The sequence below is a fragment of the Dysidea avara genome, chromosome 4 (genome assembly GCF_963678975.1).
Source record: "Dysidea avara chromosome 4, odDysAvar1.4, whole genome shotgun sequence".
In the NCBI taxonomy this organism is placed as follows: Eukaryota; Metazoa; Porifera; class Demospongiae; order Dictyoceratida; family Dysideidae; genus Dysidea; species Dysidea avara.
Genome location: NC_089275.1, coordinates 24,835,480 through 24,862,734, shown reverse-complemented (window position 1 = coordinate 24,862,734; position 27,255 = coordinate 24,835,480). Strand labels below are relative to the sequence as shown.

The 27,255-nt window shown below is 36.7% G+C and overlaps 1 protein-coding gene across 3 annotated transcripts in view; it reads left to right on the top strand.

Moving 5' to 3' along the window:
- The window catches only part of LOC136254493 (selenocysteine-specific elongation factor-like), a 38,667-nt gene extending 14,270 nt beyond the window's left edge, over positions 1–24,397 (top strand). For 2 of the 3 annotated variants that reach the window (XM_066047194.1, XM_066047196.1), the window contains 15 exons: positions 553–639; positions 1,884–1,928; positions 2,058–2,198; positions 3,515–3,598; positions 4,414–4,507; positions 4,778–4,846; positions 5,231–5,293; positions 5,454–5,573; positions 5,620–5,721; positions 6,379–6,437; positions 9,467–9,538; positions 16,714–16,807; positions 17,328–17,390; positions 23,572–23,631; positions 24,185–24,397. In XM_066047194.1, coding sequence (XP_065903266.1) covers positions 553–639; positions 1,884–1,928; positions 2,058–2,198; positions 3,515–3,598; positions 4,414–4,507; positions 4,778–4,846; positions 5,231–5,293; positions 5,454–5,573; positions 5,620–5,721; positions 6,379–6,437; positions 9,467–9,538; positions 16,714–16,807; positions 17,328–17,390; positions 23,572–23,631; positions 24,185–24,294 — 1,263 coding nt within the window. In that variant the 3' untranslated portion in view covers positions 24,295–24,397. Of the gene's footprint in view, positions 1–552; positions 640–1,883; positions 1,929–2,057; positions 2,199–3,514; positions 3,599–4,413; positions 4,508–4,777; positions 4,847–5,230; positions 5,294–5,453; positions 5,574–5,619; positions 5,722–6,378; positions 6,438–9,466; positions 9,539–16,713; positions 16,808–17,327; positions 17,391–23,571; positions 23,632–23,721; positions 24,065–24,184 lie in introns of those variants that run through there. The other variant, XM_066047195.1, reaches the window with a different exon arrangement.
- The last annotated feature ends 2,858 nt before the right edge of the window (positions 24,398–27,255 follow it).

Here is a 27,255-nt window from a genome sequence, read left to right as displayed (position 1 = left end):
AAAATGTCTTATCTCATGACCTACTTTTTAAAATTTGGGAGTCATAACTTTAGACAAATGGTAAAAATCCTCAAGTTTATAGGATCAACTTCCATTACTAGTCTAATTCTAGATCTTTTTTATATTTTCTAAAGGCACATACATTCACAGAACCTCAGCTATCTGGACCCCACTTATCTGGATTCTCAGTTAACCGAAGTTACCGAACTACAGAAGTGACTGTTCTATGTGGGTAGTCTAATACTACAAAAACTATATGATACTTATTTGCACACAGTTTCGGACTTTTCAGACTTATGGATGACTCCTGGTCCCAAGGGGTTCAGATAACAGAGGTTCCACTGTAATTATATTGTAATTGATCAAGCGTTTGTAATTTAATTTGGGTGTAAAGTTAAATCCTATAAACTGTACATCTAGACTTCTGCATATATCAATATCAAGTTAAACATTTTAAATGATAGAGGTGCATTACTTGTGGCCATTGTTAATTTTATAGGTATTGTACAGTACATGTAGTAGTCCTGTCCAGTGCATATGCTTTTTCTGTAGATGTCTAAAAGAATAAGTCGTACTCTAGAGACAACCAAATTTAAAGGTGTTCCTATTGTACCTGTTGCAGCCAAGCCTGGGGGAGAGGTATGTATGCAAGCTAGTACTCTATTGTACAATATGTAAAACATAATGTATATCATACACCTGTATTTGCCTGATATATGTGCACCCAAACCTGAGGGTTGCAGTCCTGAAGGCTTTTGTATACATATTATGCAAATCGTGATGCAACTTATATGTACACTGCCTATTGCAAGCTAATAGCTCACAGTACAAGTAACACTGTAACTATGTGAACATGAATGGGCAAGTCCTACAGATATCATAACTAAACTAAGTGATTTTACTAATGTTTTAAACCTGTACAATACTTCATTCAAAGAATGTTTATGATGCTTATTAGTCATATAGAGGGGTAAACTGTGCTGTAGAGTATCAAGCCATGAAATAAGCCATGGCCAACCATTTAAATACTGCACGGCGGCGGCTACTGTTTATGTGATATGTACCCTGAAATTGTACATGTGCATACCTGTACCTGTATATAACAACTGTAAGGGTCACAGTGTTACACTGTATGTATTTGTATACTTTCTTAAGTATAAATGTGACCGTCTCAGCTAAAACCCAACTTGTTCGCACAATTTCAAATTTTTTTCAGCATTATTTGTGGTGTCCAAGAAATCGATCACCAAAGTTTCAGTCTTCTGTGGCGAGTAGTTTTGGAATTATAGTGCTAGACAGTAGGAAGAGCAAGATAATCTACAGTGTATTTATACAGTGACTAACTACAGGTGCTTAAATTCACAGCCATAACTTTTGTTTGGATTAGTCTACAACATTGCAATTTGGCTTAAACTGTTCACCATGGATAGCACATCAGCCAAGGTATAGTGTTAGCCCTGTAGTCACTTGCGTAGTATGGATATGAAGGCGGTTTTGTAGAAGAAATGATAGCGATCTTGTTACCGTTTTCCGCATCATAAACAAGCGCACGTGACTCTCATACTGTTTGAGCTACAGTAACGAAACAAAGGTTTACGAACTCTCCATCAGCAGGTGAATAAGATGGTATATAGTTTTAATCTTCCTTCTTCGAGTACTGGATCAATACAAACTTGCTTATTTTTTCTTTATACAGTAGTATGCGTAATTTTACGAATTATTTTAAATTTGCGTAATTTTATGAATTATTTTTAGATTTAGTTTTTTCTCAATATGCATGCTTGTACGAACAAGTCGAATTTTTGCTGAGATGGTCACAAATGTTGTGTGCATATGTGTAAACCAAGTAGATTTAATTACTATAGTAGTTTTGATTACTTTAGGCATCAGATAGTTGTGCTGCTATTGGAATTGATTCACTAATCAAAGTGAGACATCAGTACCTAACAGTACTTATTTATTGTGTATAGTGTTGTACCTCTGTGTATAATATTTGCTACAATACAGGTGTACTTACTACTGTACATGTATATACAGTGTGTGCATATTTCTTGAAGGTGTTGACTGAGAACATGTATTTACCTAAGAGAGAGTCAAGTGGTCCCTTAATTTATGCTGTGGATCACTGCTTTGGCATTAGAGGTCAAGGAACTATCATGACTGGAACTATTCTGAGTGGAGGACTGTCACTGAATGACGTATGTACTATATACGTATATGCTTTGGTTGTTACACATGTAACACAGGCATGAGGATTTTGCCTGAAAGCTATGTCTGACTGCCCAAGGATCGTAAGCCCAAGGGCAGAGGACATACATTTAATAAGGCAAAGCCCGAATGCCCTGTGTTACAGGTAATATGTAACACTTCCCATCTTTATCAGGCTGATAGCCTGCACAGGGTGATCAATCACCTACGCCAATACGAGTTCAACCACTAGATATATTATTGCTGAACGATAATATCGATAGTTCAATACTCACGATCGAAAAATCATAATCGCGATATGATAATTACAGCTTATTATCACAATATTGCTGTAATATTAGTAGAAACATTGTTACCAAGTTTACTTAACTGTTTTGTAACTCTTTAGGCTTGCTTATTCGCGAAATGTTTGGTTGCAAGGCTATAGCAAGCTGTGTATATTTATTGGCTGCCCATGCAATTATTGCAAAGGGTCTAGAATTCCACTAAAAATGCTGCTTGAGAAGCTGGCTTAGCTGTTTTGTAACTACTTGACTTGTCATGGAAAAGTTTGGCTGCAAGGCTGCAGAAATATCGGCCACCCATGCAATTAATATCTATCGTGATAGTAAATTTTCTACTATCGCTCAGTACTAATGTGCATGCCTAAAAGTTTTGATTATGGGTCAGCAGTTATTGTGTTCTGGTTACATTGGGAACGGACAAATCCTAGAGATGTCATGGTGAATTTTGGTTATGCAAGCTTAATGTTTAAATCAGTGCTATTGAATTGTTTATGGGAATAATTATGGAGTTTACTAAAGGCCTAGATAGGTAAGCTTTTTATAGAGTGGTTACTTTGTGCAGAGTGGTGATCTGTATTCGAAAACGTGTGAAAACGATTTGTGAATAAACAATAACACTAGTTCTCACCTTAGCCCAATGTTTTTCAACTCGTAGATTAGTGAGGATGACAAAACACTCTGTCTGGGTGGTTTTCATGGCAAAACTCAAGTCATGCATACTAATCACGTAAGTATTAATCGATCCCCATAATCAATTTTAACCTTAACATCTACTGCCCAGATGTAGCCTGGATTACATTTCGTATGTAGCCCAGCTAGCTAGGCTACATACAAAATGTAGCCCAGGCGGTTCCGGTTTGAAAGTGTTACATGAGAGTAAACATCATCGTTTTCTTTGTTTCACACTGTAGTTGTTTGTTAATATCTGTGATTCATACTGTGTATAGTTAATAATGTTTGTACCTGTACATATTGGCTATGCTGTTTACATCTATCCAAAACTGAATATGCTCTTTTTATAGACTATTGAAATTCCATCTTTGAAGATCACTAAGAAAGTGAAGTCAATGCAGATGTTCAAGCAGCCTGTACAACATGCCATGCAGGTTGAATTTTATGTGTTCTTAAAACCAGGCACGTTGCTGCAGAGTACATTTTTGTGTGTGCTTGGTTTCTTCTCTAAAAAGCATGTGTACTGTGTGCATACGTTGCGTGCATACATGCATGCATATGGCAGCATCCTGCCATGGTGATTGAAAGGTTTCAGCTTTTATGCCTGTATGTATGTCCAGTTGCTATTGTTAGTGTTTCCTTAAGCAAGAAGCTTTATTCTCACACAACTGGTGAAGTTCCAAGTGGGACTTGGGTGCCCACTCCTTTACCTGTGGGACATGGCACGGGTTATTAATCCTGCCCCAGGAGAATTTGCCTGCATTGACTCAGAGCATTGGGTAGGCATGACCATGCTAGCATGGTAGCCGAAGGTTTTGGCCATTTTGCTTACAAGTGAGGCAGCACAGCCAACTGATTAGAGCACTGGCCTGCTTGGTGATGCCTAGTTCCTGTTGTTGTTTCCTTGTGGCAAGAAACTTTTCACACATTGCTCCAGTCTGCTGTGACCATTGTAGACCTGGTGTCAACTGGGGAAGCTATTACCAAGTCATTATCGATTTGAGGGCTCTGTGATTTGTCCATGAGACGTAACACAGTCCTCATGTCCATGGGTTACTGTGGTAGGAAGATTTTTCCAAGTCTAGTACCAAACTGCACAGGTAACCAAAAGCTAGTTCACTGGGTGGCAACAGAGGCTTTATTTCACTTTATATGTGTAAGTGTGTGTTTGTGTCTGTGAGTACTTTACCCTTGTATGTATTGTATATGAAAGATAAGATTGCAAGCACATACTTATTTTTGGTTTCAGGGTGACCGTGTCGCTGTTTGTGTTACTCAATTTGATCCTAAACAAGTGGAGAGGTGTATAGTTTGTTCACCTGGACACGTTTCATTATTGTATGGTATGTAATGCTCTTACACATTATACCCATTGTGCATGTACTGTACATGCTTCCTGTGCATATGTGTGTATACAGTATACGCATATAAACAAATGCATATTAAAAATGTTCACAACCAGCACTGTACTTCTTTTTAAAATGCATCAAATGATGTATGGAGGGCATGTACATACAATATATTGTACATTTTACATGCTTGTATTTGCATAGGCTGTTGTCACATACTTGTAAGTAAATTATGCCATTAAACTGTGCTTTTCTAACATCTAGGTGCAGTAATTCAGACACAGAAAATAGTCTACCACAAGTTGCCATGTTCCAGTGGTGCAAAGTTTCATAGTATGTATGTGTGTGCTCTATATATACAGCAATAATCAGTTCACAACTCTCTTTCTCTCTCACCCTGGCATAGAGTTTCTGTGCATGCTTTGCTTAAACTATTTCGCTACAGTTGCATTATGCAGTAGGGATGATAAAATGTTTCTGCAGGATATGGAGTTTATTTTTGTATCCATGTCAGTCAAGAGCACAGAGTGTTCTTAATGGAACATGAGCTGATTGCGTGGATGGCTTCTAGCTACAATTTTAAAAGTTTTATATTATCCAGGAAAGCTGCCTTGCGAAGTACAAAGAGACCCATAACACAGTATACCCACTTCTCTTTCTAATCCTATTGTATCAATGTTGGCTGTTTTATGTATAGAATTATGCATCTTCCTTTAGTTACCATTGGTCATGAAACTGTGATGGGAAAATGTACCTTTTTTGGTACAGACTATGATAAAGGTATGTGGGGTGCTGCATGCAGTTGTGTGCATGCAGTTGTGTGCATGCATAATCATGCGAATTTTTACACACTGCAAATTAAATAGCTGCATATTTGTTTGTACAGACCTACAAGTGTTTGTGTAATTAATTTACTTACGTAATTTATGTACGTACATAGAATTTAACTATGAGGCAGAGTATCACTACTTACATGATTTGTCTGAAGCATCTCAAGATAATCAGGAAAAATCTTCAACAGCTGAAGCAGGTGCTTGTGCTGCATTGCCTTCTGAAGATGGTATGCTAAAAGTGCTAGACATACATGGTACACTTGTTTGATTTAGAAAGCAGTTGTAAGAGACAGTTTTCACTTATCGAGTTTGAGAAACCCGTGTACTGTACTGAAAACTCTCTGGTTATTGGATCAAGGCTTGATACTGATGCATATATCCTTTGTGTATACTATACTCATTGTATAGCAGTCTGATTAGTTTTGTATGACAAGCAAAGCATCACTGATTTAAATTACCTCATTTCAATAGCCTGCTGGAGGCATGCATACTGTATAAAGTGAAGCATAAGGGGAAACTCATAATACCTTTTTAGTAAGGCTGAAACGAATAGTACGAATATTTGTTATTCGTTCGTTAAGAAATATTCGTATTCGTTAAGAAATATTCGTTATTCGTTAAATATTCGTTAATCGGATAATGTACACATTTAACCCTGAAAACATTTTGACAACTGAAAACTGTCATTTTAAAATATAATTTTTCATCTTAATAATACATGTAAAGGACTTTTCTTTTTTAACATTTAAAGTTTTAGTAGTAATCAAAGTGATTTTGTCCCTTTCAAGCACCTAATTATACAGAAAATTCTTAAAGAATAATTCGTTAATTCGTTCGTTAATTTGAAGAATATTCGAATACCTAAAATTTAATATTCGTTTCACCCCTACTTTTTAGGTTGCTAGTATATTTTTACCAGCTGTTTTGCCATCAATCAGGATAAGGATATGCCACTATAGTTACTGTACTGTACATATCATTAAGTGCACAAATACACTGTATATGGTGAGAGTTTCTTTAACTTACTTATACTTGCTCACATGTGCAGACTAGTATTCTACGGTAAACTGCTTGTATCCATAACTGACAAGGTGTGTTGATGTGTTCTGTGTGTTCAACTGATAACTGTGATTTCAATTCATTGCATGTTTATCATTATTGTACAGTATATAAGGGATCACTAAGATTTGCACTTTCTCACGAAAAACATTGACCAGAAACTAGCCTCGAAATACTTTCATAGCACCTTGGCAGTATTCATGGTTAGGTATAATCAGTTACAGCGATACGTGTATAACGTAGCTACCAAGAGTTAATAAACTCCAATATTATTAACTCTTGTAGCTACTGTATGCTATAATTTAGTGGCAACATGCCAATGTAGGGATTTTCCCACATAGCCATGTTGTAGAACCATCTTGTTTCTTTACTTTTTATAGCTAGAACCCTACTTCATTTTTGCATTAATAGGTTGTAATGGTGGTTGTACTGCCAAATTAAACATACTGCCAAATACTTACACTAAATGTATGTCAATTTAAATATACTGCCAAATACTTACGCTAAATGCATTTTACTGAATAGCATGTTGAAACAGGAAAGAAATGCAATGCCACTATTAGTCTTTTGCCCAGACCCCACCCACTGTGTTGAGTAGAGTCTGGTGACAACCGCAAGAGTTTTTGGGCCCTACGCCTTTTTTCCTTTCTGACCAATCAGATGCTTTAATTCAGCTACAGTACAATTTGATAGGCTAGAACGACGAAGATGGCCAACTGAAACCATGAATACAAATGCATAATTCGAGCCCGAAAACGTAGCGTAAGTCACCAGACCCTACTCAACACAGTGGGTGGGGTCTGGGCTTGAGACTATGCCACTATTTGTAACAACAAAGCATTTCTCTGTAGCATGGGGTGTCAAAGTACTGTATAATGGACGGAATATGGTGGTTGACACGTTCTTGGACACACCTTTTGTCCCCAACAATGTAAGAGCAGCTAGCTGGCATTTCCACCATATAAGTACTTCTCCTAAGTTCTTCATCTATAATTGTACGCATGTTTGAGAATCTTGAACACAGGATTTAACTGAGTACTTAGTCATGCCGACCCTAATAGAACATAATCATGTGACCTACTGAGCGAAAACCCGGCTAGTTAACATTTTTATCAACTTTCTTTTTGTAACTTCTTTGTTATCCAGAGGTAAAACCAAATGGGCTGTCAAAGTTCCGGCCTTGTCTGGTGAATAGTTATGGAGTTATAGCGATAGACAGTAGGAAGTGCAAAACAATCGATTTGTACAGTAACTATATGGGAAAAAATTACAGGTGCTTGTTTAATCAATCATAACTCACAAAGGAAACAAACTATGGAGATGGAACTTGGTTCATTGTCTTCACAATGATTTGGGGCTTTCAGCAAAGTATGGTTTTTTTCCCTACATACTCCTACTATGCATTTGAGCAAAAAGACTGTTTAAACTTAGAAACGGCAACGTTAATGTAATATTTTACCACAACGTAAACAAACACCTATGTTTGCATCACGGCACTGAAACGAAACAAAGATATTCTTACTCACCACATTATCAGGAAAATCCATCGGTGACTTAGTTATCTCGATTTGAGCCTTGTTCCATTGTTTACTGAAGCGATTAAATGCACGTAAAGTTATTTTGTAGTATATATGCATTTTTTACCCAATGTATTTTAATGCGGTTTTTCTCGAAATCAGAATTGTACAAACTACTGTAGTCAGGCTTTCGCTCAGGGGTCACATATGTGCTATATACATGTAGTGTAAAATTATTGACACCTTTAAAATTTTCTCCTGAAATTCCAAATCTTTTGAAATACTAAATATAATTTCACTTGTAGGTGAATACAGCAAAAAGTTTTATTTTTGGTTATAAAAGTGTGCCCAAAAAAGTATGGTTAGAAAGAAAAGTTCTGGCCCACATACTAGAGAGACTCTTTCATGTGAAACAGAGGATGGAGATCTATAGAGGGTTTGCACCCAAAAAGTATTGTGGCGTGAATTTTTGAAATGCTTAACAACTGTTGCTAGTCTGACATTTGTGAGGTTAACTTTTCAATGGAACGCAATGGGACGAATACACTTACTTGGTCACCACGCTTAACCAAATAAGAGAATCTGTGTCAAAAGGTAGGATAAGGTTAGAAACAAGCATTAAATACTAGCACTAAGTTGGACAAGTGTAATATCAGTTTTTCGTCAATCGGTTGTGAACATTAACACTTTGTACAATTTGTACGACGGCTATCCTAGTTTATACAAGTGACTAACCTTAGCAAACGTGTTCCATTCTACACTAAACCATTGAGAATGGTCGTAGCCTTCACTCGACAAAGAATGGTCGTTAAGCATTTTACGAAAATACGTCATAACGCATCACATGTGCAATCCCTCTATAGCCAGTGCAACAGCCATTCAAGTGATTGGGAATTTCCCCACCATTATGCATATCTTCGCTTCCTTCTGGCGATAGACCCTGCAATATATTGCAGCCATCATATAGTTGTTTGATTAACCACAGGCTGAGGTTCAGTACATCGATAATGAAAACTGTTCAGCAAAGAATTTATATCTAGTTAGCTATCTCTCTAAGTATCTTAATTAATTTTGCAGATTTCACAAAGCCCCATGCATTTGAAATTGGCTCTTTTGACAAACTTCAATATCAGACGAGCTTGCTAGATACAGCACCTTGCTTCTCATGCCTTATTCAATTGGTTAAAATTAATTGTTAGAAACACTAATATGGCGAGATTTAATTTGGCAATTTTGTAAGTGTCCGCCTAATCGCCAAATTAATTCTATGACAAAATTTCTGCTCATACGGTAGACTCCAACCACAAAACAAAGCATTCAAATGATTTTTGCAGAAACTGGTAGTGAACAGCAAGATGGATAGACAGACAGATGGCTTTTTAGATTTATTAACCATGCAATTGTGATTATATTATGTACGTACATGTAGATTAACTTGTACACATTTGCTTGTTACTGTATATAATAATTATGTATGGATATGGATTATACATGTATTTCCACCTAGGCAGTTGGGTGTTATATGTTATGTTGTTTCTCCACAGCAATACAATGACACTTTTCTTCCAAGATTAAAAATTTTTAAACATAAAGCTAAAGAGGGTGTTGTTGAACGTGTAAGTGTGTGTCTTTATCTAAGTGTGTGTGTGTGTGTGTGTGTGTGTGTGTGTGTGTGTGTGTGTGTGTGTGTGTGTGTGTGTGTGTGTGTGTGTGTGTGTGTTAGCCAAGTGGTTAGGGCGTCCACCTGGTAATCAAAAGGTTCCAGGTTCGATTCCTAGCTGGGCCACTTTGGTGTTGTTGTTGTTCCCTTGAGCTAGAAACTTTACTGACATTGCTCCAGTCTACCCAGCTGTTAAAACGGGGACCTGGTGGCCTGGTGCCAACTGGGGAAGTAGCCCACCCAGCTGTAACATCAATGGGTACCTGGTGTAAACTGGGGAAGCGAATGCTCAACTGTCCATGTCTCATATAACAGTTGAAGGTCCAGGTGGGACCTTGGGTGTAGGGTTGGGCAATATTTCAATAAATCGCCAATATCGCCTAAGTAAGTGCTTGCAATACCATTATCGCATGTATTTTGCCTTCACAATATTATCGCATTTTGCAATAATTATTGCATATCGCATTTTGCAATAATTATAGCATTTATCATCTAATTTGTGTCTCTTCTAGGCCTCGTATTTGATATATAGGTCATGCTTACTATTGCTAACTATGTCAATTGGTTAACTTATTAGCAAAGAATTTATGTTTGTATATAAGTCTCAGTGAAAACAAGCAGTTATATGGGCTTTTCAAACTATATGGTTGTATTTCCAATTTTAACATGCAATATTGCATTAAATGACTCATGCAATAATCGCATGTCACAAATTCAACATCGCCCAACCCTACTTAGGTGCCACACCCTCAACTGTGAGGCATGGTACAGCCTCCTGCGGGTTACCAGTATTGTCCCAGGAGGGCATGCCTGCGCTGACTCATAGCACCTGAGTAGCGCACAGGTGCCCCAGTGCTGGCCACTGGGTAGCATGACCGCTTAGCGGCAGCTGGAGGCTTTTACTTTTTTTTATGTATGTAGTGAGAGGTAGCATAGCCAAGCATCAGCCTGGTAATTAAAAAGTTCCAGATTTGATGCCCAGTTATACCAAATTGCTCTTGCTGCTTCCTTGAGCAAGAACCTTTACTTGTGTTGTTCCAGTTTACCCACCTGTGTAATGGGGACCTGGTGTCAACTAAGAAAGCAGTCCACCCAGCTGTAACATCTCTGTGGCCTCACTCCATGAGACCTGGAGAGTCCTTCTGCAGGTTACTAGTCCTGCCCCTGCAGTAATGCCAGACTTGAGTGCTTGAGTGGTGCATAGGCATTCCAGTGCTGGTTTACTAGGCAGCAATAGTTGTATTTTGCATGGCTACCAGAGGCCTTGCTTTAGCTTTATGTATGTGATATGAATATTCATGTTCTGCTTAGCTGAAAAGGTATAATATTCTCCCCAAAAATTTTAACTTTTCTTCAATTTGTTAAAAAACTACTTGTGTAACGTAATGTTGTTTTTTTTTGTTGCCATACAAGGTGGCAAATTTGGTGAATGGCAAAATTGACAAAATTGTGTTCCCAGTTTTTGATTTCTAATAAACGGTTTCATGTGCAGCTTAGTTGCAGAGGAGGTTGGTCACGTGTCATAATCCTATGATGCGAAATTATACAACCAAGCATTGTTCTGTGGGTTAAGGCTTGTTTAGCAGCTAGGAAAGCAGCGCATTGTACTGAGAAGGCTTGTAATATCACTGGAATGCTCTGGTATGGATTTACAATCCATCCTTTAGAATATTAAGAGGTGTGACGGTTGAATTAGTTCAACCCTTCCTTTGAGATGAGATCACGAGATGAATGATGACGCGTGACCAACCTCCTCTGACTTAGTTGCAATCTCACCCAGTTGCACCTTCAGTGAATATGTGTGACTCGATCTGCAAGAACCCCATATGTTAGCGCTTTTTTCGAATTCCATCATGAACCACAATAGTGGGTTCATAATAGAGATCGCCCATGTTTTTACAGAAACTCTAATAGAATGCATGCCTAAAACTATCTTGGAAAGCATCTTCCAACCCAAACAACCCTCTGGTGGTTATTTGCAATGAGTATTGGTCCACTAGTAAGTATCAAGTGAAAAGGAAACAGTATGTGTATTTGAGACAAATAGTCAGGTCCATTATGTACTTTTGTTCAAATTTTATGGGGATTAGCAAACCTACTGTATATATTTTCGGAAAGCTTAGAGCATGGACAATCAGAAAATCATTGTTTACATTTGCACAGATTCCTGCAAGGTCATCATTTTTTAAATTCAAAATGGCAGCCAATAAAGCAAGAAATTCCTGATATATCAATTTTACTTTGGCATAAAAGTTCATTAATGAACTCAACAAATTCTCTGGTGACATTTTTACATCTCTATTCACTAGAAATGACATAGCTAATCATGAAAAATTAAACTTTTAACAAACGGAATAGAAGAGTGTCCATTATGCTGCAATAACTCAGGAATAAATTTTAGCGAAAAGAATTGGGGAATAATTGGATGAAATATATGTATAACTGGTGTAAAATATCAGTTTGGCTTCCACAGAAACAGTTCAAGCCTAAAAACAGCAGAAAAGATTGAGTTACTCTAATAGAGCAGTCACTTACTCTGATAAAACAGTCAACTTTTGACTCCATATTTCAAATGTAGCAGTCACTTTTGTGAAAGTCCTAACTAGTGCGCTTATGTTGAACATAAATTTCAGGAAGTTAGCTAATTCTAGGTTTGAAAGAATGATTGGAATTTACATAAAATATTCTCCCCTATAAAAGGTAATTTTGTTAATTGACAACTATGATTTCACCCTGACTGGCACTTTTGTCAGTTGGTGGTATGCATTGACATAGTCAGGTTAACTATATAATTATGTCAAAGATAACTTCGTTCAAAATTTATGGGCCTACATAAAGCTTGGAGCATGGAGAATGCATGGAGATCAGTGAAAATCAATGCTTACATTTACTGTATACAGATGCCTGCATGGTAGTCAATCAGCAATTTGAAAATAGCAGTCTTTATGGTACTAATTTCTTCATATATCAGCCTCTTGTTGAAAGTGAATTGCAACAAACGCCATTTCTATGTTCTCACACCCATTATATAATCCATACTTAATGGCCTCTAAAGCACTAAGAAACCTAAAAGCAATTTATTTGGCAGATAGTTATTGCATGAAACAAAGTGAATAAGTGAATTATTAACATTGAGAAATAGGGTATAGTTACATATGAAGACATCATGGCTATGCATGTACGTACATATACATAACAATCATCAGGAGCGTCACTGTTGTCATTTTCAATGCATCATATAGTATATACTATATACTGTATATTAGGGATCGTACAGAATTGAGCTTTTCCAGTTCAAAATATCACCCTAACACCAGTCTCAATTTCCCTTCATGACAGCTTGGCAGCATTAGTTAGACACAGCTAAGCCCCAAAATGTCAACTCCAAATTCTTCCAACAAGTTTCTACAGCATTAAAAACTTTTCTATTCAACAAAATTTTATGCTGACTGACGTACTGACTGACGTACTGACTGACGTACTGACTGATGCTCCCTGCCAAGCATAACTCGACATACAGGCTTGATTTTGGCAACATACAATATATACATGCATCATGGACTTGCCTTTGAGTTCCAGTTCTCTTCACTCACAATGCAAAGTGTCAATTAATACTATATTATATCGTGATACGGCTTCCCCGTGGCTGTATTTTCCATAAGTAATATGATCAAGAGTATCCTCCCCATTATATACTCTTGATTGTTGAGATGCTTCTCATGCTGCTCTTTGTTTGCAATGTTGTGTAGTGGGCAAAGCATACTGTAGATGAAAATGAAGCATCATGGCTACCTCCCTTTTAGCCACATATCTGATAGTTGGGGCATGCGTCCAGACATATGGCTTGTCAGGTGCCTGTCCTCCTTTTGATGCAACATATGTGCGGGTATAGTCATAATTATGTTACAAAAACAGTAAACAAATAAGTAGAAACTTAGAGAAAAAAGTAAAGAAACAAGGGAATAATAGCTAAACAGTAGTGAAACAAGAGAGGTTGCCTATATACCGCAGATTAAATGTCCACTTGTACATCTGCAGTATATAGGCAACCTCTTTTGTTTCACTACTGTTTAGCTATTCAATTGTTTCTTTACTTTTTTGATCCTTAATCCAACTTTATGCTTAAAGCAACTTGTGAGCCAGTCATTAAAAATGTCTTGGCTAGATGTGCCAAGTGTCCTTTGTTTATTTTTGGATAAGAATCAATTTGTTGACAATGGCATCTTTGGATTAATTGAATATGTCTGATATACAATCATTCTGTCACTGGAAAGCAAATTTTCATTGGATTTATAGTGGATACTAATTTTCAAGATTGTGTGTATATATATATATATATAAATTTTAACTTGTTGGTGCAAGTCTGTCTGGTACAAAAAAATTGCTCTTGGTGATCAGCTTGAATTCATTCTTGCCAATTGTTATTTTAAGAATATTAAGCAAATTCCAACTACTGTCTTTGAAAATGTAAATCCTTTCAAAATTTATCTAGTAATAAGTACATGCATAAGCACATTAGCAAAAAAAAATAGGCTCAAAAGTTGACTGCTTTACTAGATTATGTGACTGCTCTATTAGAGTATCTAAATTTTCAGGCTTGAACTGTTTTATTAGAAGTCAAATTATACATTGCACCAGCCAGTTTTACTCCAGAATAGCTATTCGTTAACTTCTTTTCACTGTAAATAATTCCTGAATTATTGCAGCATATAATGGGTGTTCTTCTATTCCCTTTGCAAAAACTTTCAATTATTCATGGTTCACTGTCACTTCTAATGAAAGAGGTGTAAAAATGTGACCAGAGAATTTGTTGAGTACATTTATCAAACTTTTATGTCAAAATTAAATTTGATGTATTAGAAATTTGTTATTTTTAGCTGTCACTTTGAAATTTAAAAATGCTGACCTTGCAGGAATCTGAGCAAATGTAAACATTGATTTTCAGATTCCTCATGCTCTACGCTTTCCAAAAATGTATAGGTTTGCTAATCCCCATAAACTTTGAACGAAAGTGTATTTTTTGACATACGTAGTGAACCTGACTAAAAACCGAAATTTGCCGTTTTCACAATCCTTGCACTGAATTTGACAGCTATTAAAGGCACCAGTAATGTAAACTGTACATATTAGGAGACTCCCAGTCTGTATGCACATTGCAATTTGATCAGTTTCATGTGTGTACTGAAACGTTGACGGCATTACTATGCAGAATGCAAAATTGCATCATTCACAATAGTCTTTATTATCAATAAAAGAAATCCATAATCCATTGCTGGATTAATAAAAAGTACACAAACTAGTTGAATAAAAATTTGGAAATTTTAAAATGAGAATAGGGATCGCTAAAAAAGCCACCATACAAGAAGGGATTGCTGAAAAAGCCACCATACAAGAAGGGATTGCTGGGATGGTAATGTAAACCACAAATCCCTATTTTGACTCATTTCAAAATAACAGAGCATGTAACTAAAGATTTATGACAGAGAATCAAAATAGGGATTTGTGGTTCACATTACCATCCCAGCAATCCCTTCTTGTTTGGTGGCTTTTTCAGCAATCTCTATTCTCCTTTTAAAATTTCCAATTTTTAATCAATTGTATTATATTTTTTAAACCTAGATACCCAAAGGAATGGCCAACTGAAGTTTCAGCTCTAGAAGCCAAGAACTTTTGAAGTTACAGTGCTACAAAGTGGCAACAGCAGAAAAATCTATTTGTACAGTAACAATACGGAAAATAAACTATAGGTGCTTGAATGAACAGTCATAACTTTCGAATACAGTCCTATAACAAGATGCAACTTTCACCATCGGATTCTCCATTTACAAGCAAATCCATTGCTGGGTAAGTTTTGTCTTCCAGGCCTTTCCTACAAGCTGGGCAAAGGAAAAAACAATAACGAACTGCTCTTCCAAAGTAAGGCAAACTAATGCTCATATATTTTAGAAGTACTGACACAAAACAAAGATTTTTGAATTCCTCTTGCTTTGGGGACCATGATGCTACCATAGTTTTTGCTGTTATCACCTACCTTCATTGTGAAACAAGCACTCAAAAAAAATTTACAGAATATTTTTTTCAATTTCATAAATATTTCACTTATTGCATTTATTGCATTCTACTGTAAAATTTGGCTTGCGCTAACATATGGGGTGATCCGGTCACATATGAAGTACTAGTCATCACACTGCAGCTAAATATACAACTATCAATTGCACAATGCTCCACACAATGCTAACTCAGCTCATTAATACTATTTTTCCAGATACATTTCTGAATTGTTGTAAGAAGTGTTACTGAGTACAACTGTGGCACATGCACTCCCTGCAATAATTCATCAAGTTAAATTTTCCAGTATGTTGTAATTTTTGTGTCTTTTAAGAATAATCACGCTTACAGTATCTATCATATTATCGCTATATACTACAGCCAAAAAGTAAACAAACTAGTGAATTAATCTACATTGTGACAATTGTATGTACAGTGTATGTGGTATTCTTTGTGCTAATTATGGATTAGTATGCATTTGCTTAGTTTTTCACCAATGATCAGATCAGTATCAAACAGAGCTAATATTTACATTGATCTGTGTTAGTTATCCAGTTTCATCGTAAGTAGTATGTCAACAAATTTTCCTACATAACAGGCTTGTCTAGCATAAAAGCTACAGGATTTATTTTCCTAAACAACTTGTCACATTCACATGATATAGAATAGAACAGTTGTAATAGAATGGTTGCTGCATAACATAACTTGGAACAAAATCAATTAATACATTAATTGATTTTGTTAATTGCTATTAATGTCAGATATGTTGATGGCAGCTAAATTTGTTGGTGCCGGTGCTGTGACTATTGGTGTAGCCGGTAGTGGGGCCGGTATTGGAACAGTCTTCGGGAATTTGATAATAGGATATGCTAGGAATCCAAGTTTGATTGGAAGATATACATTTTGTTATTGTAATATGCAGATATGTACAAGCAAATACAAATTATGTAATTACTATTGGTATTTGTATCAGTGAAATGCAATATTGGATCAGTATATGCTGTATTGTTGAACACTAAATACATACAGATGCAACTGTGTATATAGGTAACTTTACACATTTTGCCTTTTCTAAATACATAGCTCCATGATGAGTGCACAGTAATTGGTAAAGGTTTGTTTAAGAAGGAAACAAAGATGGATAAATTCATTGGATTGAAAGTGGCTTTATCTACAGGTGTGTGCTGTATTATGTAAATGTGCCTTACAACTGTATAATTACTGTATACATATTAATAGTATATTCTGTAAAGATTTCTTAACTATTTACTGTGTGACCAACTGAGTGAAAACCAATCGTTTTTTGCAAAACTCTATTTTGCTATTGGGTAAAAGCATTTTTGCTCAGCTGGTCATACATACTGCACACCAATAGGCACATAGATATAATTTTATCACCTTTTAGAGCTTGTATGCTTCTAGTACAGGGAATTTATTACTTTTTTCAACATAAGAAAGCATGGAGCATGTGACTATTTACAAACATGGCTGCATAGTTCACTCCCATTGTAGTAGTTGTTCACTGTTTCAATTCATACTAAAGAAGCATTAGATTTTGCCTTCTGTGTTGCAAGAAGTAATAAAAATTTCTGTATAATTCATTGTGCTCATTGTCAATGGTTTCAAAGTTCCGGGTGGATGTATCTCTTGCCTTTGTGATTTTGGTAAAGTGTATGCTAAAATTTTACATGGTATAGGGGAAGTCGGTGTAATTGATGGCACATTTGGAACTACTGGAAAATTTAGAGTATCATTACCAGGTACACTTATGTGTTACATACAGGGAAATCACCATGTGTGCTGCTGGTGCAGATGCCTTACTATATGTGACTATGCATAATTCTGTTTTAAGCCATTGAAATTTTTTTTAAAAATTTAAATTGTTAATTTAAAAATGAAGTAAGGATCTACAGTGGAACCCCCCTTATCTGGACCACTATTATTTGGACACCTCCATTCACTGGACAGCCCAAATTGGTCATGTGGCTTGTCGTGTATGACCATACTAAAGTTTGGATTTAGATGAAAGTACAAGGAGGGAGCCTAAAGGTTGTGTTTGGTGGCTTGTTTATTCTACTAATAATAACTACCACTTGGTTGGTTGCTAGATGATAATGGATTTTTACAGCCCAGGGGAGTGACCATGAATGCTCTGTAGTGACTTCCCCCTCTGCCCGCTAAACTGCATAGCACCAACTGATAGCAATAATAACATTACGTATATGTTAAAGCATAGCCGCGAGTGCTATATGAAAAATAAAGTACGAGGCGCGCGGCCGTGTACTTTATTTTTCATATAGCACGAGCAAGGCTATGCTTTAAATGATTTATGGAACTTTCTAGTCGTGTAGCTTCACCATACACTAGGACTCGTAATTAACAAGCGTTGCACGAACTATTAGCAGCCTGAACGCACACAAACTAGTTTAACAAAGTAACTCAAGCGTATTTCACCATAGTTTGGCATAGTAGACGTTCATTGCGTCTTTTGGCAGGTTTTGCTCGCAACCCACAATCGATTCTATTGTGAGTCACATGGTGAAGTATTTCCGTGATATCTCCAGGACTTGTCCGTTTACATTAACAAACGTAACAGCAATGTTACCTTCTCCCACCCATCATCGAAGCATTTAGGTATGTCTATAAAAGCAATCCAGTAGTAGAACTCGTATTGGCTGGGGTGATTGATCACTCAGCGTGGCGAGGCTATCAGCCTTCACCGGCTTGGGTGATTAGTCGTACTGGCGCGAGTCCCGTAGGCTATTAGCCTACACTAAGGCACGTGGGCAACTGTGCTTTATTGCCCACAAAGAGTGCTTTATTGCACCACAAAGAGTGCTTTATTGAACGAATAAAGCACTCTTTGCTGTTCAATAAAGCACTCTTTGTAGTCGATAAAGCAGTTGGCCGGCTGAGAGTGTACTTTATGAAATTTAAAGTACACTTTTCCCTTTGATCTCGCCCACGCAAAGTTCTATAATTGTATTTACAGTAGGGGCCATTAAAAAGTTTACACTTTGTTTGGTTTTAACAGTAGTTAAACCATTTGAATGGTTATAAAAAATCAATTAGTTTAATGGCACTATCTTTTAAACAAAGCCACATATATGCAGTAAATAACTAGTGCTGAGCGATAGTAAAAATTTTACTATCACGATAGTTACTCATTAAATATCGCGATAGTGAATACTATCCCGATAGTTTATGAAACACTTTGCTCTTAACAAAGTCTTAGTTGTATAGCTATGATTTGCAGTCATATAGAAAGTTATCAGAGGAGGGTGGAAGCGATGCTCGAAAATATTACGTTAATTGCATACCTCTGTTTAGAATTTCACGTGAGCCTCAATAGTCGCAATACAAAACTAGCGAACGGTGGGGATCACTGGGGATCATTAGATATTTAGATTGTACTTCGTGTTAGCATTATGATGATGTACTTTGTTTTGTAAAATCACTTAGTTTTCAGGGAAAAACTGATGAAACACTTCCGCGCGTAGTACGCTTGCACTAAACCAGGTATGTATATTCTTCAACAAGACAATGATGCCACACTTCGTTACACCATCCACACGATTTAGTTAATCCAGAAAACGAGCATTTAGCATAATTCATTTTAACGGCGCTTAAACCGCTTCCACCCTCCTCTGGAAAGTTATTTTGCATGTACAGGACATTTGTTAATTAACTGCGTGAGTACGGACTTTTGATGAATACGGACTTTTGGTAAAGCTTTTACAGGCCACTCCTTTGTAAGAAAGCTGGTAATACCAACTGTAAAACAGTATAGAAGGGTTGTTAATACCATTTTAATGCAGATCTGAGCTTATCATAACTATCACGATAGTGATATCCCTACTATCGCGATAACGATAGTGATTTACTATCGCGATATATCGCACTATTGATACTATTGCTCAGCCCTATAAATAACACATCATGAATTGTTAAAACTAGTGTTTTAACAATATGATTTGTTAAGATGATTGGTTTAACAATACAGATGGTTAAAAATATTGTTTTAACTAATTGTTTTAATGATAGGATTTGTTTAAATTATTGTTTTAACAATACAAATTGTTAAAACTATTGTTTTAACAATTGTAAGAGTTAAAATAGTATTAACAAATACAGACTGTTATGTGTTTTGTTAAAATCGACAATGTTTCACTATTGTTCTAACTATTGTTAACCATTGTTCTAACTATTGTTAACCATTGTTCTAACTATTGTTAAAACCAAACAGAGTGTAAACTTTTTTATGGCCCCTACTGTATGTTATAGGGACTTTCCCACCAAGAGCTATGCTGTAAAACCATCATTCATCTCTTGTTTCACTACTTTTTATTGCATACGTAAATCCCTACTTCATTTTTTTAACTAACAATAATTTTAAATACTACTGTAGTTTGTTTAGTATTTTGTTGTAGCACAACTAGCTACAGTGTAACTTGTGACTGTTCTATTAGAATATCATGCATGACTGTTGTATTAGAGTATCTCAAGTCAGCCAAGGAGTGTGCAGCTAGCTAGACCAATAAGGGGTGAGGTCATCTTGTCTTCTGTTGAGCATACAGCTAGATTGTTAAGAGGTGTGATCTCCATACTCTATCACTATTAGTCCAACTAGATCTATATTTGATGGGTGTAGTCACAAACCTATCACGAACGGGATCCCAATCGCAAAATTGCAGATATCTAGCTAGTGTATGCCTCTTATAGTAGTACCGCTTCTGAAATCTAGCTCTGAAATAATTCTGTGGCGTCTAAATATGCTGCAGAAAGAAAATGCTGATACAGAAAATTAATGCCTCGATATAGTTTCATTGGATGAAGAAGAAGACTAGCAGCCTGATTGAAGATACAAGGTGCAGAGGGCCTACATGTACACTCACTAAAGGCACATCCCATTGGTGAGTTTGTTATTGTGGTGTAAAATGGTGGTTGTGTGCTGCTTCATTTGGCCTCTAGCCTCAGGACTGTGGTCAGTGAGGCAGTGAGACTAAAATTTGAGTTTTGGTGACTATTAAATTCTATATCCAGCCACCTGTAAGTGTTTTGTTATATTTATGGTTACGGTATAGTCACGGGAAATCATTCAAAATTTTGAATGCCTATCAATACTTTATGAGAAGGCCATAAAACCAGTCGAAACCCTTCATATTTAATGTTTTATGTATCTACAGTGTAGTTTGAGGCAGGTGAAACACTACAACTACCATGTTTTTTGCTGCCAAATACAGCAAAGCTGTAGGCTTTATTGGCATTTCTTGGGCATAGTGATACTGTATATTAGATTTATTGGGTCCTGTGGAAGCGTTTTTGGCGTGTTTCTTCCCAGTGACTCAGATAAAAACCTACAAAGAGCTTGTTTCACTCGAAAAAACTACTAGAAGTTCAATAAAACGTCTATACAACCAGTAATTTTAAAAATCGCTTCCACAGGACCTAGATATTTTAGTAGTTCAGTCACTTGTGTTGAAATTATAAGGATTCAGTAATCTGTTAGTCTGGTTTTTGGCAGCGCGTTTTTATAAAACATCGCTCTATTGTGGACCACACACTCAAGAACAGTCGTTGTTCTGTAGTAAAAACAAACAAGCACAATTAGTTGTATTGCTAACACAACACAGTTGTTGAAATTATTTTTCCCTGCTTGGTTTAAAGCAGGTTTTGTAATTTGTTCTGCCCACGCATTTTAAATTATTCTGTAACCTTAATGCTGTGTTATATAATATAAGGACTACTACTATGCTACTATTCCATAAAGGTGATTTTTGTTGTGTAAGATGTCTCTGGGATGATTTTCAAAGGTGGAATTTTGGGTGGCGTGTGAAATGGGTTGGGGCGATCCCTACTTAACCCTTAAACCCGCATAATCCAGAAAACTGGATTTACATTTACACTGTAATAAATACGCATGCTTTGCACAAAGCACTGTAACTTTCGAAGCGTCCATCCTACGGGTATGCAATTTATGTCATTCTACTCGTGATGTAGAAAGGATTAAAATGATACCTAGGGTTTTACCCTAACGCTAAATGGTGAAGCCAAAACTAGCTGTGAAAATAACTTTTCGGTAAGGAAACACGCAAACCCTTTACATACCTTTATAAAATGGTCGATAACTCGATGGGCCTATCGCTTTGCAACAACTTTCATTCAACTCTTCGTGAAATTCTGCATCAGGCCATATACAACTCACGTGAGTAAACCCACAATCAAAATTAAACACGTGGCAAGAATTTACAGAAACACGGAGACGTGACTCGTCACTGTTCACCGCTTCATAACAATTAAGCCACTATAGTTACAGTGTTCATTTAACCTTCTCCAAGTAGCCCAGTAAACACACTTTTCATCTATGTGTATTTGTAGGATGTAAGAATTAAGTTACCCCACCTAGTGTCACCATGCATGCCCATATTGTGTAAACACGCATTTCTAAACAGTTTTCTGCAGGTTTAAGGGTTAAACGGTACTACCATACCGTTTGATACAGTGTACATTGGGTAAAAAATGCATGCTGCATAAATTATTTTACACACATTATAATTGCTTCAGTAAACAGTGAAGGAAAGCTCAATATATTTGGGCCTTCGTTAAAACCTGGAACGGACCGGACCGGACCAGAATTTTATTGTTGAGGAGCGCGTTAAATTTAGGTACGCTTGCAAGGGATACAGGACATGGACTCTGTTCTTCATTTGCACTCAGGGCACGATTCTCCACTGATCGCCAGAGTGGCTGATGGTGATTTCAAAGCAAATATAGTCGTGTACTGGTATATATACACGTTTACGAAATGGAAATGTAGTGTATTACATGGAGTCAATACTTTCACCATAGCTACTGTAACAATGGCGGCGAGATACAAGCTAGCTAAGACTGGTCACAGATAATATACCTTGACTGATCTACCATCTACATACCGCACGTAAGGAAATTTATACGTAAGAGAATTTGACGAATTGGTTTGATCTGGTTTGATTAGTCTAATTTTTCTTACATCTAAATTTCCTTGCGTACGGTATGTACTGTATACAGATCAGTCCAGTTAGCTATATTTCTATGACCAGTCTTAGCTAGCTTGTATCTTGCCACCATTGTTAGCTACAGTGAGAGTATCGAGTCCTTGTAATACACTACATTTCCGTTTCGCAAACTTGTATATATACCAGTATACGACTATATTTGCTTCGAAATCACCATCAGCCACTCTGGCGATCAGTGGAAAATCGTGCCCTGAGTGCAAATGAAGAACAGAGTCCGACAGAGTCCACATCCTGTATCCCTTGCAAGCACACCTAAATTTATTTTAGTTGGATACGCGCTCCTCAACAATAAAATTCTGGTCCAGTCCGTTCCGGGTTTTAACGAAGGCCAATTGAAATATCTAATATACCAATGGATTCACCTCCTCATGGAGAGTACTTTGTTTCGTTTCTGTACCATGAAGTAAGCGTTAGTTACATGTGTTTGTTTACATGCGGTTTATCATCATCATTTTTGAGCTTGAACAGCCTTATATTATTGCTTGATAGCATGGGTGTATTTAGGCCAAAAATTATACCTTGATGAATGCCATAGTTCATGGTGAATAGAATGACACCAGTCCTTAGTCTGTTTTGCACTGGAAACTTATGATCGATAAAAGAATACCTGCAATTTTTTTTCCATGTAGGCACTGTGTAAATTGATTGCAATTGTTTTGTTCTTCTTGTTGTCTATCCAAAAGCACTTACCAGTAAAGGCTGAAACTGTAACAGTGCATTGGTTTTTCTCTGTAGACAAAAAGAGTCATAAAATGAAGTTCGAAGATAATGCAAACAAGTTGGGTTTTTGCTCAGCAGGTCACATATGTACAGTATGTACATATCTTTATTTGGCACTACAAGTTGTATATTTGTCTAGTTATTGTTCTTCATTTTGTATACTTAGATGGACTAAAGCAAGAATCTCTCTCTCACCTTAGCTTACAGAAAAAGAAAAAATCTAAAGGTACAGTATAGTATATTTGCATACAGTATTGTTGTAGTGTATAAACATTAGTCCATAACATATAGTTTAAATTGATCTGTCTTACACTAGCCCAGAACTCACTGCAAAAACTGACCTCTTAACTCTGACAATAAAAATTGATGATGTATTCATGTACATGTAGCTTTGTGTTTGCTGTGAAAAATCAATTCTGATGTCATTGATAGTAAGAGTTTTCCCAGACTCATGAAGTCATATTATTATTATGTATGTGTTGCCCTTCATGGATATAACCTTTAGTCTAATGGTGTTCAATCTGTTTTCTCAACTTGAGGCTATGCTGCAGCCTTGAAATCCTCTATGCAACATAACAAACTGGCAAGTATAGGTGGTTCTATATTTACCCACAAACACAAAGACCTCTGTACAATCTATACTAATTACATTTATTTTGTAAATTCAATGGTACTAATTAATAGTTAAATAGTAAATTAGGTGCTTGTATAGTCCCAAATTACAATAACAAGTGATTACATAATATGTTATGTCTCCTTTTTGTGTTTGTGCATGACAGAATCAAGTACCGTGAGTTCTGAAGCAGAAGAAAAGGAATCTATTAAAATATATTTGAAATTCAAGCGATACATTTTTGATGGTCAAAAAAGAATGATTCAAACTTCTTAGATATTTTATTGATTTTACATGTACATTGCATAATTTTGCATACATAAAGTGCTTTATGGTTTAGATGATTATGTACAAGTCAAAATGATATTTAACAGATTGAGTTCTCTGCTACTAACAGTGGATGAATCATGTACTTACCTTGTCCTCTATGTACAATTTCTTTGTTCACTACCATGTAGACATTTAATCTCTAGGTATTTGACTGTATTTAACCCTGGACATTTAATCCCTACTTCAGTCATGGATTACTATTGACAAGTTAGAAGAGTGAAAAGTAAGGATTAATGTGCACTACTGTAAATCAGGAGAATTTCGCTGTCAAAATTTTCCATTGACCATATTGATGAAAATTAAAACAAAAAAATTTTACCGCCACCCATGGAGATGGTTAGGGCATGATGCAGTTACAGTTAAGATCTATCACACTTCAGTACAGTGGACATCCACTCATGAGGAGCTTCATACTGTCAGATTGAGTAGTGGGCTTACAGGCAAGGTGGTAGCTATCGCTTTACCCTGATCGATCCAGAACAGGTGAGTCCTTAGAGCTGTGGTCAGCAGCTAGTCGTCCAGTCTTGCAAGATGTTTCTGCGAGGACAACCACCAGGAGTAGCATCTCTCATGGTCTAGCTTATCATCATTTGTTGGAGCAACTCTATCTGTTTGTCTGTGGTGTCACAACGCTCGGACATTTTTACATCTTTTCGGTTTGTTGCCTGGTAGTCTAGTCCATTGTGGGAGTTGGACTCTCCCACTCCCTGCAGTGTGCTCAATATAGACTGCAGGGCTTTCTGGTTAAATTAGGAGTTGATTGTGTGTTTGCTGACAGACCATATGGTGTTTTGTAGGTTCTGTAGGTTAGTTCTTATTTTCTTTATTGCATGCAAAACTAGGTTTCACTTCTAGCAAGAGATCGGGAAGGATGGGAGTGCCAGTAGGGCGAAATAATAATAAAAAAAATTTAATCCAGCACAGGTCTAACCAAGTTGTATTCTGGTAGCTAGTAGGTATGGATATAGCAGCTATCTCTTTTCAGACACACTGCTGTGACATTGTTTTGTTTCTATAACTATGTTTTAAATTTGCCATAATAAAGTTTTGTTGTTTTGAAAATGTGTCAAAGTTTTTAACATCGAAAAATCTTCAACATTGAAATTTTCCTGATTTATGGTAGTATAGCTGCCTTCCTTCTTTCATTACTTTTATTTCTATGACCCCTACTCAAGTTAAAATTCCTAATATGTGACCGGATCTGCAAAAAAGGTTTCCAAGTTTGACTAGTCATAATTCATCATGTGTTTAACTTAATTTATTGTCTTAAAATTACATCCAGGGAATAGTGCTATGTTAGGAGTGTAAAGTGACCAAATTTCAGGCTGGTACCATACTCACAAGTCAAGTTATGGATTACCAATTGGAAAGACTATATACAGTAAGACTCCTTTTCACAGATCTGGTCACATACTTTCCTTGTATTTGACTTGATGTGACTACCATTCAAGGGTAACAATTATTGTGTTAATTACGCAGCTTTTAAGCAAGTGATTATGTGACCAAGAGCCCCATCACAATGTACTGTATGCATATATACAACCCAATATGTGGACACTGTAGCATAGACAGTGAGGTCAATGTACCCCCATATTGTATTGGTTATAATATAAAGAGCAGTCAACTACTGTAATGAAATAGTCATTTTTCAGTAAACTGTAAATAGCTACTCGACTTACTGTATGTCACTAGTCTAAAGTGCTATCTCACAAAGTTTCTAATGTTCAAGTAATTTTTCTTGGCCCCAGAATAGAATCTATATTGTATGCATCCAGGAGCGCATTGAATCCTGTGGACAAGAGAGCATGTAAAATTCAAACATGGCTGCCATGCAGTGGCGTAGCCAGGTCTCCACGGATGGGTGGGCACACTCGCCCACACATTTCACCCCATGCAACTAACTAGTACAAAATGCAAGTCCATCCTTAGTGGACTCTACATACATTTGGTTTAAAACCTGTTTCAAAAATGCATAAATGTATCTAGCTAGCTAGCTATACGCTACGCTGCTGTTCCTGCAGCTTATTTCGTCTATTGCTACTGCATACAAGCTGGAAATTGAAACTATCTTATTACACTTCCTTGTCTTGGTCTCCTTTAACTCATCTGTACTTGTATGCAACTCTTTGTACTCCAGCCTGACTCTTGAGGTAATTGTATGGCTTAGCTAATTCAGCCACCAATTGTAATTTTTCTTCTCCAAATGACTTAACACCATTATTTGCCGTGTCTATCACGCTAGGTCACTTCATCCCACCACAAAAAATATCTGTTCAAAATTCAATATACCAAATGCGGAAAAAATAGACTGGATTCCTCCTTCCCTCGTGTTTCCTCTCTTTCCAGCCTACAACTTGGATCACGTGATGTTGTGCGTTAAATAGAATGCACAAAACTAATTGGATTGTGTGGTGTATTTATTGAACTTGTATCAATATCAACTGCTGATTTACAATGAAAATATCGTGCTACCAAGGTAATGCAATACTTGTTTCTTGTTAGTAATAACAAAAGCGAGCGGACGCCACTCTCCTAGTGAAATTTGGGTGGGCACATGCCCACCCAAGCCCACCCTTGGCTATGCCACTGCTGCCACGTTCTATAAAAAGTAACTTAAAACGATGGAACAGGCATAAAGTTATCCTTCAACTTAACGGCCACCTATCAAAGCCAGCTTGGTTGCCTTCATAAAATGTGAAGTGGTGGTTCATTCTGCACATCCCTGTTGCATGTAAGGATGATGTAACCAATTGTATACATACTAACACTGGACACCATGTTTGAATTTCACCTTTTGTATTGGTAGTGTATGGAGTTACACGCTCCCTTGTCCATAGGATTCAATGTGCTCCTGTTGCATCACACTCTACCATGCAACTTTCATTTCAGAAACATTGGTCCACCCAC